The 15,829-nt window shown below is 39.2% G+C and overlaps 1 protein-coding gene across 1 annotated transcript in view; it reads right to left on the bottom strand.

The window, feature by feature from the left end:
- The window catches only part of galnt18b (UDP-N-acetyl-alpha-D-galactosamine:polypeptide N-acetylgalactosaminyltransferase 18b), a 132,621-nt gene that overhangs the window by 52,469 nt on the left and 64,323 nt on the right, over positions 1-15,829 (bottom strand). The window contains exons 4-6 of the mRNA XM_084107830.1: positions 4,272-4,455; positions 1,642-1,839; positions 1,280-1,394 (exon numbers count right to left, since the gene is read on the bottom strand). Of these exons, the coding sequence (XP_083963956.1) occupies positions 1,280-1,394; positions 1,642-1,839; positions 4,272-4,455 (497 nt within the window). The remainder of the gene's footprint in view (positions 1-1,279; positions 1,395-1,641; positions 1,840-4,271; positions 4,456-15,829) is intronic.

The raw sequence follows: 15,829 nt of genomic DNA, 5'->3' as shown, positions 1-15,829 counted from the left end.
TGTGGTCTCAGCCAACCCAAAACTTCCTAACCCATTCAGCTAGGTTCATCAACCGTAACTCCATCCAGGACAGCCAGGAACCTTGGAGTTGTGATCGATGATCAGTTAAACTTCACAGACCACATTGCCCGGTCCTGCAGATTTGCCTTATACAACATTAGGAAGATCAGGCCCTTCCTAGCTGAGCATGCTACACAACTCTTGTTCTATCCAGACTGGACTATTGTAATGCTCTTTTGGCAGGCCTTTCAGCATGTATGCTGTCAAACCTCTGCAACTGATCCAGAATGCTGCGGCAAGAGTGGTCTTTAACAAGCCGAAGAGAACGCCCGTCACACCTCTCTTCATGAACTTGCACTGCTTGCCAAATGCCGCTCGCAACAAATTCAAGGCACTGATGTTTGCCTACAGAACAACCACTGGCTCTGCACAACTATAACCTAAACTCACTACTTCAGACCTATGTGCCCTCCAGAAGCTTGCATTTTGCAAATGAACAGTGTCTTGTGATGCCATCCCAAAGTGGCACACAATCAATTTCACGGACCTTTACCTGGACTGTTCCCTGCTGATGTCCTGCCTAAACAAACCCAAGCTGCTTAGGCTTTTCATTTTCAAGAAATGGCTAAAGATGCATCTTTTTTGTCTACAATTGAACCATTAATACTAATACTTACTAATCTATTTCTATTCTATTATTTTATTTTTTATTTTTTAAATGTGCTATGTGTACTGTGCTAGACTACCTGAGACTTGTCACAGTACATATATATTGTTGCCTTATTGTTGGTTTGATTGCTTGTATTGTTCTCCTCATTTGTAAGTCGCTTTGGATAAACGTGTCTGCTAAATGATTAAATATTAATGTAACTAGAGAATTTTTTAATAAAACATTGAAAAAATAATGCCAGAAGTATTGTTAGATAACAAAAATCAGGGGGCAATCAGCGGAATGTTATATGTATATTAATAGACTAATAAAAAAAATCATTAAATAAATAAAATCAATAGATTAATCAATAGAAAAAGAAATTGTTAGTAGCAGCCCTAAATTCACAGTGTCTTGTCTTGCTATACTTCATCTGAAACTATTTTAAGCATTTTATGCATAACAATTACAACCCGATCAAAAAACGCGTTTTGACAAGGGATGCCGTAAACGGTGCCAACTTGAACTTTCCTGCCAAGAAAGGAGGGCCATTAGAGTCATTAATCCTTCAAGAGTGCATCCATTATCTTCATTACCCCATAGCCTGTACAGATTGATATAGTTTCTCACCCTCACACCCAGCTCCACATTCTCTCCTCCATAAATCTCCATGCCTTCATCCAGCAGACCGATCTCTGCGAAGTACTGCCTGTCCACCACAAAGCAGCCAATCAGGGCGGGACTCCTAAAGATTTATATGACATAATTACATTCATTGAATATATATTCATATCAGCCAAATCAGAAAATAAATAAATACATAAATACTTCTGCATTTCCAAATAAATAAATACATACATACATACATACATACATACATACATGCATACATGCATACATGCATACATACATACATACATACATACATACATACATACATGCATACATACAGAAATAAATGGATGGCTGGATGGATGTGCATTCCAAAATACCTGATTGGAGCAGTGCTGTTGTTCAGGTTCCACCAGGATTTTGGTGGGTTCAGATATCGGCACCACAGTTCCCAGTCATAGCCCTGAGCAGAGAGTGGGTACTCCTCAATCTCAAATGTGTCATATTTGATATTGTCAAAAGATGGGGATATAATTCTGGTTCTGTCTTCTTTGATCCTTTGGAGAATAGGCTCTGCCCTGTAGACATAACAATAAAAACGTTTACCACGCAGTGAACATGCTTTGTTCCAAAAAATGTTTGAGTATGACACGTGAGCCTGAACAGGCAGAGTGTTCTCAACATGATTAAATAGAGACAAACAGACAGAGCCTATTCAGTCAGTTCATCCTCTGTACTATTTTAGGACTATTTTAGACTCTTCTAGAGAGATGCAAATTGAGCAGTACAGTACAGCTTTAAAATCACATCAAAGCTGATTAAAGGCAGAAAAATTCTGGGCCTTATTCAAATTGCACTGACATATCTGGGTCAGATTGTTATGAGTCAAACCATGGTGTGCCAACTGTAAGATCCAGAAATTCTTTTGATGATGAAGGGCATCTATATGATCTGTGTTCTAAAAGAACCAGGATAGTTAATAAGATCGTTCATCCAAGAATGAACTTGATGTGTCGCCAAGTTTGAAAATGAAGCATGAATGAAATTTGAAAGCTAGTGTTATACTGTATGTTCCCTATGTCTTGTTTAGGACTTTTCTGGTTACTTCCTGTCCCGAGTGCCTTCTTGTTGTTTGTTGTAGTTTTCCCAGGTGTGTCTTGTTAGCTTGTTGCTCCCTTGTGTATAGGTGCGTTCACGTCATGTTGCAATTCCCCTAATTACGAGATTTCAACCTGTAAAAACCTATCATGTCCTCGAAGAGCATGTAACTTGTAAGCTTGGAATTTCCTGAGAGATCCTACTTGTACCACCTGTCTGCTGCAGATTCATTTAGGCGTTGATAGTGTCGCTATAGAATTACATAATTCCTAATTGTCAAATGACGTGAAAAGCTCTGAGTAGAACGTCACATGATGTCATCTTGAAATTACAGTAATTACGGCATGGCGTGAACGCAGCATATAGCTCTTGTATTTCTCATGTTCAGGGTCTGGTGTTGTCCTGTTTAAGCAGTTTCGTGCCATGTGTTCCAGTTCTGTTCCTGGTTCAGGGTTTTCCCTGTTTTGAGTGTTTTACTCCTTTTTTTATGCCTTACTCCTTTTGAGTGTTTATTTCCTTTAATAAATATTCTTTACTGCATTTGGATCCTACTCTCCCCTGTCTTTTCTGCATCCTCATCACGTTACAGCTAGAGAGGACTTTCAGTTTCAGTCTGTTCTTCACATTTACAACCCAAAATCATTAGAAAAATGTGCCTGTGGTAACATTTCTCTAGAGAGTAAACAAAAGTCGGCACACTGCCACTGCTGCTTCCAAAGAATCAATTTATTGAACGATACAATGTTTCGACCCAAAGGTCTTCATCAGGCATAAAAACAAGTACACAGCAAGGAATACTTTATATCAACGTAATCTGTCAAACCTGATCTGATTAAACAACTCATTAACCCAAACATTAAATAAACTGAGAGAAAAAATACAAAATAGCCACATACAAAATAGAAACCAACATTCAGATCAGGTGTGAAGGATTATGTTGATATAAATCATACCTTGCTCTGTACTTGTTTTTATGCCTGACAAAGACGAAACGTTGTAAAGTTCAATAAACTGATTCTTTGGAAAGCAGTGTGCCAAATTTAGTTTACCCTCTAGTGAATTGCTTGATCTGATCGTGCACCTGCCTGAAGTTTTCTGGATGTGCGCATACTACCACTTTGAAATCCGAATATCAAAGTGAAATATCCAGTGAGTGGTTAATGCTATATTGCTTTTAGAAATAATGTACCACTTACACTAAACCTAACCGATAGAGTTTAAAAAAGTGAGATAAAATGTGAGATAAAAATGCACTTGCTGAAGCAAACATGCCATTTTAACTTGCTTCTACAAGTCTTTGAGCTCTTTTATCGTGACTCGTGGACTCGTGCACTCATGGGACTCAATGGTACCCAAGCACTCGCATCACAAGCGTAATGCTGTACAAGGTGAGCTACCGAGCAAGTTTACAACGTCAGAAAAGCCATAATATGGAGCTGATTATGTGTGCAAATGTGAAAATGTATTCGTTTTCAAATCATCCACTATGGTAAAATAGCCTATGCTGCACACTAAATCTTCATATGGGTCTTCATATGGATATATATATATATATATATATATATATGTATCAACAAGACAATAAGAGTGGGGATATTTTGGGGATATTTAATTTTATTCTATCAATCAATAAATTCCACTAGAAACAAACTTTGTTGTATTATTTTATTTTAATACTGTGAAGCTGCTTTGATACAATCTGTATTGTGAAAAGCGCTATACAAATATACTTGACTTGACTTGACTTGACTTAAGAGAACAATTTAGAAAGGCTGAAATTCTTTTCAAACCCTTTAAGGAAAAATGCCTGTCAGTGCCAACACTGATGCTTTATACAATTCGATTGAAAGAAGCAGTAATTACAGTCTGTCCGTGAAGCACTAGGAATAGCCAGAGTTCTCATATCACCCACCAGCCAGTGTTGAACTCTACGTGGGCGTCAAACAGGGCCACCACAGGGGCAGAGGCAGCTCTCCAGCCACTCACACGCGAGCGGATCAGGCCCTCCTGCTTACTGTGCCGCACCATTTTAATGAAACCCGGCTGCTTGGCGTTGGTCTCTTTCACAAAGTCCTGTAATTTCTCCTTTAACTCGTCTGAAAGGAAGAGAGAGAGAGAGAGAGAGAGAGAGAGAGAGAGAGAGAGAGAGAGAGAGAGAGAGAGAGAGAGCTATAACATTACAATGGCTCCTAAAGGACTGTCCTCATTATCCCTGGTCACAGCAAAGAGGATGTTGTTTCTGTATGTGTGTGTGTGTGTGTGTGTGTGTGTGTGTGTGTGTGTGTGTGTGTGTGTGTGTGTGTGGACTCTTGTGTCTGCCAATCTTCTTCAACTTGAGTAAAACACTGTGCTCACACACCAAACAATACAACATACAGAGTTCATCACACCTGACCTCGCTCCATTCAGCACCTAAACAATGTACTGTATGTACAAAGATATAAATAAAATAACTGATCTGGTGACCAATTAATATTATTATTACATAACTGGTGCTCAATCATTAATAATGGTTCTTATTATCATCAATGTTTTTGCTGCTTAATATTTTTGTGCAAACCATGATACATTTTTTTCACAATTCTTTGAGGAATAGAAAGTTCAATACTCACCAATACTAAATATTTTGTAACATAAATTACTTTACTGTCACTTCTGATCAATCTAATGCATCATTGCTGAATAAACGTTTAACGAATAAACGTTTATAAGTATTAATTTAATTTAATTAAGCTGCAAAACTGTTTGCAACATTGATTTCAAAGACTTTCTTGATGTTTCTTGAGCACCAATTCAAAATATTAGAATGATTTCTGAAGGATGATGTGCCACTGATGATTGGAGTAATGATGCTGAAAATCAGCTTTGACATTACATGAATATTTATATAGAAAACAGTTATTTTAAATTGTTATAATATTTCACAATATTGTTGTTTTACTGTATTTGTGATTAAAAAAATGCAGCATTGGTGAGCATAAGATACTTATTTTAAAAACATATTGTTAAAAAAAATTATTCCACACTTTTGACCAGCAGTATATAACTAGAAGTGCAAATGTGAAGCATGTGATTGTACATCACCATTAAGAAATTTTAACCACAATGTCAACGCCACTAACATCTACAATACTGATAAAACTTTAACAATCTGGCAAAAAGTCAAAATGAAGGTGCCTTACATGAATATATAATGCAAACCAAGATGCAGTGTCATTAAGTTTTCATTTTGGTCCTCTCATGTCTTACGCTGCACTGTTAAATTGAATTCCTATGATTTATTTTTAATTTCACCTTTTTCTCCTTCTCAGAGAAGAAACTGGTGGAAGAGAAGATGAGATCTTGGAGAGTTGATGTGAAAAGGATAAAGACAGACTCTTTCACATTCCATACAATGTATTCATTACTGTAAGTCATAAATTGCGGGTGTACATACTGCAATGAATCTATTTTCAAATGTATTCCTCTAGAACAGGGGTATTCAATTAAAGTTCCAAGATGTCCGGTCTCTATATCCCCTTCCCAGGGGATGTCCGGACAATACTTGTTTGGAACAGTTACACATTTCCATCAGGGCAGCCGTAGTAAGGATGAGAATCATGGGCTCCGAGAACCAAAGCAGTCCACGCTAAGATTTTTTTTTACCAATATTTACCACACAAAAAAAAGGAAATATTTCTCCCAACTGGATATGAATATAAAATGGTAAGATCAGATGTTTTATTAGGCTATTATTATTATTATTATTATTATTTGTATTAATATTATACTATTATGCATACTGTTATTATTACATTTAGACACTTGAATCCGTTCTGGATGTAGTCATTGACAAAAACGTGATTTTCTCAGCTTTTTGCTCAAAATGTTGCTTTTTTAATGAAACTTACCCACATTCAAGTGTTGATAAAAAAAAGAATGCACGCTAGAATTTTTTTTTTTTTTTTTAAGTCCTATTATACCCTTTTATAAAGTCTTGATTTTGTTTTTGGGGTGTACTAGAATATGCTTTCATGCTTGATTGTTCAAAAAATGCATTATTTTTCACATGTTTTATGTTATTATCTCTCCCCAGTCATTCCCGAACGCGCCATCTAGTTCCTCTTTCGATGAAGCCCCTCCTTCCGAAATACGAAATGTGCCGTGATTGGCTAGCTGGCCCAGTGTGTTGTGATTGGCATCGCTTAGCGCGTGTTCAGGAAATTTCACAGCCCTTACCATAACTGCAATTTTCATCTGCTCAGATGTAACTATTAAGGATGGCGTTAATTTCAAACCAATTCAAGCCTGATTCCGACTTAAGAATGATAACAAACAAGAGGATTGTCCGGAACGTAATTCATGCACGGACTTTGCAAGCACGGATTTCACAGGACGTTTCAGAGTGGTGTGTTTTTTTGTTTTGTTTTCTGTAATCTTTTCAGAAACATTTTAGATAAGTTATGCACAATTGAATTAGGGCTGGGCGGTATGACGGTATATATCGTTACCGCGGTAGAAAATGTCAACCGTAACAGATTTTTTCATTCCGTTTACCGCGTCATGTAAATAAGTGGGTGTGGTTAACTCACTTGCAGCGCGTGAGACTGAGACACTGAGATTTGTCAAAGAAACATGGAGAAAGCAGATCAAGAGGATCCACAAAGGAATTACGTTTTCTAAAGGGTTGTTGTTAACGTGATATTTTCGGGGAGAAAGGCGCAGCAGTCAACTAGCAGTGCGGCACCCGTAGGCTACAGTTTAGAGGAGTGCACGATCGCAACGGGGAAAGCATGAAGCTTACTTGACAACAACAGTTCATATATCAATATCATAACGAATAGAAATAACTTTAAATAATGTATAGTTATCTGCATCTTTCCAACTATTATGTATAGTTACATTTTACACACGAAACTCGCATTCAGTACACTGCGAAAAAAAAAAAAAAAATGCTTCTCTTACTTAATATTTTTGTCTGGTTTCCAGTCCAAATATCAAAATAATTCTTAAATCAAGATGCATTTACTAAAGTAGTAAAATGCCATAAGATATTATGTCTTGTTTTCTGGGGAAATAAATCAAAATTAAGTGAGTTTTTGCTTATAACAAGCAAAATTATCTGTCCATGGGGTAAGAAAAATAATCTTGTTTTTGTTTGAAATAAGATTATTTTTCTTACCCCATGGACAGATAATTTTGCTTGTTTTAAGCAAAAACCCACTTAATTTTGATTAATTCCCCCGGAAAACAAGACATAATATCTTATCTAATTTTACCTATCTAGTAAATGCATCTTGATTTAAGAATTTTTAGATATTTGGACTGGATAACCAGACAAAAATGCTAGGTAAGAAAAGCATTTTTTGCAGTGTATGACACGCGAGTGGTTGCCGTGGTAATGAACAACCTGCTTGTTAAAGCAATCCTGAATCTGAGGCAAAATTACTGAATATGCATCGCGAGTTATATATTTCTAACTCCACACAATTGGCCACTGAAACAGCTGATAAAATCTTCCTTTGATTCAATGCGTGATTACAACTTGTCACTCAAATTAATCGATCACATTTTACTGATGCAAAAGACGCCCGCGTGCCGTGCACATGCACTGAGAGGGAGCGCAGCGTGTCGGTGTTCAGCTATGTAAAATAATGACGCAGTTACAAGGTGTATATAATTTACACTACTTAGTAAACACTGACAGTAGCTGCTGTTCGGTTTTCATACTGCTGTTCTCCTAGTCACTTATGAACTTGACACTTCTGAACCTCTCTTGATTAAAGCTTTAGGTGACAGGGGTGCCAGCTGCCAGATATCACAAAAAGAACAAAACAAGCCCTTTAAAAAGCAGACATGGCAAAAATGTACCGGGAAAACATTTAAACATAATAACTAGTATCTACTAATATCCTACCAAATTAAAAGGAAGTAACTAATTTATTATGAATAGAATAGTTCAATATAAAATATTCAGATATTTGGGGGCAGTTCATCTAAAAGTTGATGAGAGTGTTTTGTTTACTATATTTAGCTATTAAAAATAGTTTACCAAAGAAATAATTTACCAAATAAAAGAAAAAGAAAATTCAAACAAAGTGAAGTACTTTTCATTTCTAAAGTATTTGGGTTTATTTATTATACAAAGCCCTTTTTGTTGATTTTTTGAGAATAACTACAATATAAATAACTATATCGTGAAATATATCGTTACCGTGAAATAAAATTAGTCATACCGTGAAACAGAATTTTGGTCATACCGCCCACCCCTAAATTGAATCATGATATTTGTCAGAAGACTATGGTAATACAAACAGTGATCGATAACAAATCCATGGTTATTTCTAAGAGGCGGTGAACCGTCTTACAAAAGCGACAGCTTACACATGCAACAGTAAACACTATATCAACACTAATGTTGGCTAGTAGGCGAGCGGTGGCAAACAGCTTTGTGTCACGGTTGATGAATTCATTGACTCTTCCTTGCGTTGTGTTTTGTGTGTGTGTGTGTGGTGTGTGGGCGTGGTCGCTGATTATCCTCCGGGAGAATCAGCGGCAGGTGATTCTCATTTCCAGTGCCATAAATTTATACTCACCTCGTGCGTCTTGTGTTTGTCAGATCGTTGTTTGTGGATGTTTCCCATTCTGTTCCTGTTTCTCCTCGACTCCTCGTGTCTCCAGCCTGTGTTCGTCTGGGAGATTCTTCGTCGCAGTTTGTCTTCACGTCTCGTCTTCACTGGGAATTCACCTCACTCATCTGACCGTGTTCTTCGAGTTGCCCACGCAAGCCTGCGTTGCCAACGCACCCATTCCTGAGTTCTTCCCGCTGATGCTGAGTGAGATCGTGAGACCTGCCTGCTTTGGACTGAGACTGTTCTATCATCTTCCTACTCTTTCTGAGTCTGGTTTCTCATATTGTTCAATAAAGAACCAGTTTTACTTGCTATTGTCTCCTCTGTTACTTCACGTCACAGAATGATCTGACCAACATGGAGGCAGCAAGCACACCCGAGCTCGCGGATTACTTCGCTCACAGCTCGGCTCGTATGGAACGGCAGGGGGAGCATCTCGCCGTTACTGGACGAGCGGTTCAGGCGTTGGTAACGCAGGTGTCCGGGCTCACCCAGCAAATACAACAACTGACGATGCCCGCTGCGCCAACCCCACCGCCGGCTCCCCCCACTCCTCCCGCATCCGATCGTCAGACTGAGCCCCGTTTACCGACGCCTGAGAGATATTCGGGTGAGCCTAACTATTGTAGAGCTTTTTTGACCAAGTGCTCTATGTTCTTTGCCCTTCAGCCTCAGACATTTTGCACTGAAGATTCAAAGGTGGCTTTCGTGCTTACATTGCTGTCTGGGCGTGCGACTCTATTCATCTCCACACTCACATGGGAGGTCGAATCGAAGGTCAAGACGGCCTTAGAAGGGGTAACGCCTCCGCCCGGTTGCCCACCGAATCGGTTATTTGTGCCGGAGGGATTACGGTCCGACGTCATTCAGTGGGGTCATTGTTCTAACGTAGCGTGCCACCCAGGAGTAGTCAAGCAACGATTCTGGTGGCCCTTGATGGCTCGCGACATTCGAGATTTTGTTTTGGCTTGCTCGGTTTGCGCCACTGGTAAGACTTCCAATCGACCTCCAGATGGGTTACTCCAACCGCTGTCCGTCCCTTCGATTTTATCACCGCCCTCCCGCCCTCTCAAGGCAAGACGGTTGTTTTAACCGTAGTGGACCGGTTCTCGAAGGCGGCTCATTTTATTCCCTTGCCTAAATTACCTTCTGCCAAGGAGACAGCGGTGACTGTCATTGATCACGTCTTTCGTTTACATGGCCTCCCGATGGACGTGGTCTCTGACAGGGGGTCCCAATTTGTGTCCAAATTTTGGCAAGAATTTTGTAAATTACTGGGGGCCACTGTCAGTCTGTCCTCGGGTTACCACCCCCAGAGCAATGGTCAGACCGAGAGAGCCAACCAAGATTTGGAGAGAATGTTGCGATGTGTGGTGTCTAAGAATCCTTCCTCCTGGTGCCAACAACTTTCTATGGTGGAGTACGCACACAACTCATTACCAGTGTCATCTACGGGCCTATCTCCGTTTGAGTGTAGTTTAGGGTACCAGCCACCAATTTTTCCTAGCCTGGAATCCGAAGTCGCGGTTCCCTCCGCTCACGCCTTCGTCCAGAGGTGTCACCGTACATGGACCAGAGCCCGCGAGACTCTGCTCCAGGTAGGGGCACGCACCAAGGTTAAGGCCGATCGCCACCGGTCAAGACCTCCCGTATACGTCGTCGGTTCCAAAGTGTGGCTTTCTACCAAGAATATTCCGCTCCGTTTTGAATAAGTTAGCTCCTAAATTCATTGGCCCGTTTCCTGTCACCAAAGTCATTAGTCCGGTGACAGTCCGACTCAAACTTCATCCTGCGTACAGGAGAATTCATCCCGTGTTCCATGTGTCCAAATTAAAGCCCGTATTTTATGCTTCCATTAATCCGCCGGCCCTGGTTCCCCCACCGCCGCGACTTGTAGATGGGGAACCTACTTTATTCGGTAAATCGTATTCTGGACTCGAGACGGAGGGGACGCGGATTTCAGTATCTGGTGGACTGGGAAGGTTACGGTCCGGAGGAGAGAAGTTGGGTTCCTGCTAGGGACATCCTGGATCAATCCCTTATTGATGATTACAATCAACAGGTAGGATCTCCTGGGAGCGCCAGGAGGCGCTCCTAGGGAGAGGGGTACTGTCACGGTTGATGAATTCATTGACTCTTCCTTGCGTTGTGTTTTGTGTGTGGTGTGTGGGCGTGGTCGCTGATTATCCTCCGGGAGAATCAGCGGCAGGTGATTCTCATTTCCAGTGCCTATTTATACTCACCTCGTGCGTCTTGTGTTTGTCAGATTGTTGTTTGTGGATGTTTCCCATTCTGTTCCTGTTTCTCCTCGACTTCTCGTGTCTCCAGCCTGTGTTCATCTGGGAGATTCTTCGTCGCAGTTTGTCTTCACGTCTCGTCTTCACTGGGAATTCACCTCACTCATCTGACCGTGTTCTTCGAGTTGCCCACGCAAGCCTGCGTTGCCAACGCACCCATTCCTGAGTTCTTCCCGCTGATGCTGAGTGAGATCGTGAGACCTGCCTGCTTTGGACTGAGACTGTTCTATCATCTTCCTACTCTTTCTGAGTCTGGTTTCTCGTATTGTTCAATAAAGAACCAGTTTTACTTGCTATTGTCTCCTCTGTTACTTCACGTCACACTTTGCCCTTTATTTACATCATAGCAACTATAAAATACAGATAAACATGTGGGATATGATGTTCAGGAACATTGTTTAAAACACATTTTAACCACTCTAAGTTTGTCAGCCTTAGGAAGGTCAAACAGAAGAACAAAACAGCGTCTATTTGACATAGCAGCAGCTCATTTGCATATTCCGTGGGTGGAGATATAGTTTTTGGAAAGTGAATTCCGTTAAATACAGTATTTCCCACTGGAGTGGACTTTGATCCATTTGAATACTGCTGCTCTAGAACATTCTTGAAATGTTATATGGTAATACACCTTAAAGCATCACTGATACCATGTTACTTTTTGGTAAGAGTTTGTGTAGTTTATTCAGTCGACGGCCTAATCTTCTTATTCCCTGTTTGCTGAGGCTAAATTGACTTTCTATTAAGTTTGCATGATAAACATGTTTGATGATTTTGCAGATGGTATAGCCACAGGACAGGGAGATTAATTAATAACATCAACTCAATTATCTGTTGCTGCTATAACAAATAAATGACCACAAAGACTTCAAAAACAAAAACTCATCCAGACAAGGCTATAAGTTGTGACATCAATTCTGTTTCAATCTGAACAGACATCAATCTGAGTTTCAAATCAGGTACAACTATAACAAACATTATGTCTCCCTTCCACTTTCAGATCTATCCTAAAGCCCTTTTAATAAATATATTTGTAATTTTTACAGACAAAAACTCTGCATCATGGCGTTGATGCTATTGGAACGCTTCCGTGTGAGCACGGCCTTGATATGGGGTACTTCAGAGTTGTTGAATTGTTTTAGTCTATTCAACAAGCATCTGTGCAAGTGTTGCACAGCCTTGATGGGTAAGCACCCCCCTCAGTGTGGCGACGTTGGTATTGTCGTTTCCATAGCTTTAACGCCATGGCGCAGCATCAAAGTTTCTATTCAAAAGAGAACGTCTCTGGTTAAGTTTGTAACCCGGTTCCCTAAGAAGGAACGAGGCATTGCGTCCTTCACACAACAGAATCTGATGGCATGCTTTTCAGGCATCATTTATAGTCTTGTTGTCTCGCTACATAGCGACCACACGCCAGCTAATAAAGAATTGGTGTGTTTACACACGTGCTTCAGACACCGGCTCACTGTAAGCATTCCCATTCGCTATGATGCTGCGTCTCGTTCCCTCTCAGGGAACCGGGTTACATATGTAACCGTACCATACACAGGGGAGAACTTTAAATGGTTTAACATAGCATTCTATGTAATTTTATTGTACAAATGTAGTTTTACTGTAAAATTTTGTCAAACTATAAAATTACCTTATAATTTACGGTTGGGATAAAAAAACAGTTTTTTGTTGTTTAGTTCAAGTAGATTAGTATATTAACTTTATATTAGTTATCAGCTTTCCCGTAATACCTGAAACAACATTAAACATTTTTTTCATTTCTGCCAAACAGAATATTTCAGGATATTTCTAGGGACATATATGCGAAGAATGAAATCCCTGATTGAAAGAGATGATGGTCTAACTAAGTATGTTCTTCACACAGAATGATTACAGGAGGTGAAGATTGACCGAACTTGTAATACTGTAATACCATAATACCAATTGCAGAGATTGTTATCTGACAGTTGTTTTTTCTCAATTTTCTTGACCTTAATGTTCATAACATTGGCCACAGGTATGACAGAAGCTAAAGGTCACATCTTTTTGCCACAATGCAATTCACCTTGCCCTTGAGTGGGATGTTGTGTTCAGCCAAGCCTACAGAGTTTATCCTTGAGCGATCACTGTCCCTCATCGATCACTGAGATTACACGAGTGAACGTGAACAGAATGTCTCTTTCAAAAGCCAGAGAACATTGGATATGAACAGCTTGTGGCTCGACAAATTGCTCTAATGCTTTACCCCCGCCTGCAAATATGAGTTTTATGATTGAACCGGGAGACACTAAACGAAATCTGTCTTCTGATTTTATTTGACAGAAAAAATTCTCCCTTTATCTTCAACCTCACCAAAAACTTTCTTCAAAGCTTATTAGAACAGAACTTTCATCTCCGTCAAAAATTCCTGATTGAAAACATGAACAAATAGCAATTGATTGGGGAAAAAAAATGGTGAAGACTACTATCATAATAAAACAAAAGGATAACAGGTCCATTATCTCAGAACTGTTCATGACTGAAAGCATCAATTTTTCATCACCATTATCTCAAGTGCATTTCTTGTTTCAGTCGATAGAAAACACTAAGCTTGTCTGAATCTACAACTACTAGCCATTTTAATATGAAGGAAGACTGACAAGATAAAGGTGTGTAAGCAATCTTATTGGGTATCAAAGCTTTAGAGGAAACATTTTAATGAAGTTATTGGTGTTAAATGACTTAAACCGATCTTCTGTCTTTCCCTCTGCTGAGATAAGCAAGTGTTTTTGTAGGGTTTGGTGAAACCTAAGAATTGACTCTCTTTTCATTTCTAAATTGGAATTTGAATTGTATTGGCCAATGCAGTATAGTATAGATCCATCCATCCATCCATCCATCCATCGTTCGTCATAAACGAGACGTACTGTATACAGGTGAGAGGTATATATAAACACCTCCATTCAATACATCTCTTGAAGGACAACCTGTCTTCTCTGTCAATCTTATAGAGACCCATTGGTTTATGGGTTTCCTCTTGGAAGATGTCCTCATTTTCCCCAGGCTTATAATAATAATTTAATCTTTGCGTATGTCAATATAGACTCTGGGATGGCTAAGCTGTATTGAACTGAATGTGAAGCTCTCAACCAATATAATACAACATTCATGAAATCGATCCATCACTCCTTCTAACAGCTCAAAACCCAGCCAGGACAACCTTTCAAAAAAAAGTACTGTGGCAGTTCTTTTGGCTGCATGTACAGATGGTTCCATTATTCCAGATTTGTGCAAAACGTTTGCGATATTTTCTAAATGTCTAAAAACTATTGTGAAATTATGCCGTTTCCATTAACCAATGTTATGCCACTAAAACATCATTTTTTTCCTCTCACAAAAAGTCATTCCAAAAATCATGGCAACAGATGTTGGTAGGTTTATGTATATTGCAGCCACCACACTAGCTGTTATTTTTAATCGAAGGAGGTGTACGCATGTTATCCAAGCATTAATGGCAAGGAAAGGCCTTTATACTTGGCAGCGGGCACGTATGAGGTGTTTCTGGGTGTCTCTCCCTCATATCTGCTTCGAGGTCTTGATAAATTGTGGCATTTATTTGTTGTTTAGAATCCAGTATTCCTGTAATTATTTCGTCTTCTGTCTAAACATCTTTAAAGAATTATCATGTGTCATTTACGTAAGCCAGGTTTCCATTGCAGTTTTAATAAATATTCCTTTTTCAAATTGCCTGAAAAACCACCTCTTGCGAGCATAAAAACTTTTGTGCAATATATGGAAGGCACATTTTCACATTTTCCATTGGGCACATTTTCAATTCGCAATTTCAATTTGCGTAATTTGAAGGGTAATGGAAACGCAGCTAATGACACTTTGACGCATGCAGTCATGAAATCTGTGACTCTCATGCTACACTAACTGAAAAACATCTATAATGAAAAATAAACTTAATTCAGTATATATACTCTCTGAAAACAAGTCGCATTTTTGTATGCAGTTCTGCTTCTAAAGTTAATTTATCTTTAATTTTGTATTAATTTTGCTTAATATTTGAACTCACAACTATGCTATCTACAATAATACATGTACTTAATTGATGTATTCTCTGAAAATACATCTAAATAAATTATGCAATTTTGCTTTTTAAGAAAAACATATTTTTTATGCAGTGTAAGTCATCTCTCTCTCTCTCAAACACACACTTTCCACTGATTAGGGGGCTAAACATACACACCCAAAACAGAACGTAGGTCTGTCTGACCTTGTGATCCTCGTTTGGATATTTCTGATGTTGGACGCAGTTTTCCTGGACTAAATAATATCCTTTGCAAATCCAGGATAACCACCTTAAGACTTCTGCTAAATGTGGCTGGACCTAATTTCACGAACATTGAGCAAACAGCATCTCATTTGAGAATTTTTTCAACTCGAATAGTTGCTCAAATGATGGCAAAGTGGCAGTCTGCTCTTTCAAAGGAAGAGAGACAACTATTAACAGACTATTGTACAGGAGTAGAGATTCCTAATACTGAAGACTCTTCTCCAACTATATACTTGTCTCCCAAACTAGATGATTG

Source organism: Abramis brama (assembly GCF_963993115.1).
Source record: "Abramis brama genome assembly, chromosome: 3".
NCBI classification, from domain to species: domain Eukaryota; kingdom Metazoa; phylum Chordata; class Actinopteri; order Cypriniformes; family Leuciscidae; genus Abramis; species Abramis brama.
The sequence above is the reverse complement of the archived record's forward strand: the minus strand, read 5'-3'. Positions and strand labels throughout refer to the sequence as shown.